Below are 1,023 nucleotides of genomic sequence, written 5' to 3'. Positions count from 1 at the left end.
AGAATGGATGAGACCTGCTGATATTGTAAAAGAGAGCAGGCTTGGTGCTCGGCCCTGCTTATTTTCTGGCACTGTGAATCCTTCTAATTTTTGTCAGGTTAGGCCCTTTATGAAATTGACATCTAAATTTGCTAATTACGTTGGCCAGCAGTTTCCACAAGTGACTTTGTTTTCTAAATAGGGTCGACTGGGTGATTGTTGGTTTTTGAGTGCTGTTGCTGTTCTGACGGAAGTTTCTCGAATATCAGAAGTTATTATTACTCCAGAATATAACGAGGAAGGAATCTACACTGTCCGCTTCTGTATTCAGGTGCCTTCAGACTTTCAAGCTCAGTTAAAACTCTGGTTTGGATTGTATGTTGGATCTATATATAGAGTATAGACTGATGAAAATTCTTTACATTCTTCACTTCTGGCTACAGTAATGATAGTTTTGTTTAATAATAGCTAGGACAGGGACAAAATCGTTAATCATTTGTTGTGTCTTATGATGTTTGGCTTGACTTGTGTTCTACTCTATTGTATTTCGGAAGTTCTTGCTTCTATATAGTTATTCTGTTTCCTATATATAAAACTACTAACAAATGTTTGCTCCTGAATTTTCTTTAGGGTGAGTGGGTTCATGTTGTTGTTGATGATTGGATTCCATGCGAATCACCGGGTAAACCAGCATTTGCTACTAGCAGAAAAGGTAACGAGTTGTGGATCTCTTTACTGGAGAAGGCTTATGCCAAATTGCATGGCTCCTATGAAGCTTTAGAAGGTGGACTTGTCCAAGATGCTCTTGTAGACCTCACTGGAGGTGCGGGGGAAGAGATTGACATGAGGAGTGCTCAGGCCCAAATTGATCTTGTGAGTGGTCGATTATGGTCTCAGTTGTTGCGCTTCAAACAAGAGGGATTTCATCTGGGTGCTGGAAGTCCATCTGGTTCAGATGTACATATTTCCTCCAGTGGCATTGTCCAAGGTCATGCTTACTCATTATTGCAGGTGAGTTGGAATGTCCACCTGACATTTGCTTTT

The 1,023-nt window shown here is 40.5% G+C and overlaps 1 protein-coding gene across 1 annotated transcript; it reads left to right on the top strand.

Moving 5' to 3' along the window:
• Positions 1-7: 7 nt before the first annotated feature.
• LOC101312304 (calpain-15-like) lies at positions 8-990 on the top strand (the record flags this gene model as incomplete). Its single annotated transcript, XM_004309282.1, has 3 exons — positions 8-97; positions 182-310; positions 610-990. Coding segments are annotated over exons 1-3 (600 nt in total), but the record flags the coding sequence as incomplete, so codon positions are not given.
• Positions 991-1,023: the final 33 nt, after the last annotated feature.

The sequence above is a fragment of the Fragaria vesca genome, unplaced genomic scaffold (genome assembly GCF_000184155.1).
Source record: "Fragaria vesca subsp. vesca unplaced genomic scaffold, FraVesHawaii_1.0 scf0511057, whole genome shotgun sequence".
Classification (NCBI taxonomy): domain Eukaryota; kingdom Viridiplantae; phylum Streptophyta; class Magnoliopsida; order Rosales; family Rosaceae; genus Fragaria; species Fragaria vesca.
Note: the sequence above shows the minus strand (reverse complement) of the source record. Positions and strands in the feature narration are given on the sequence as shown.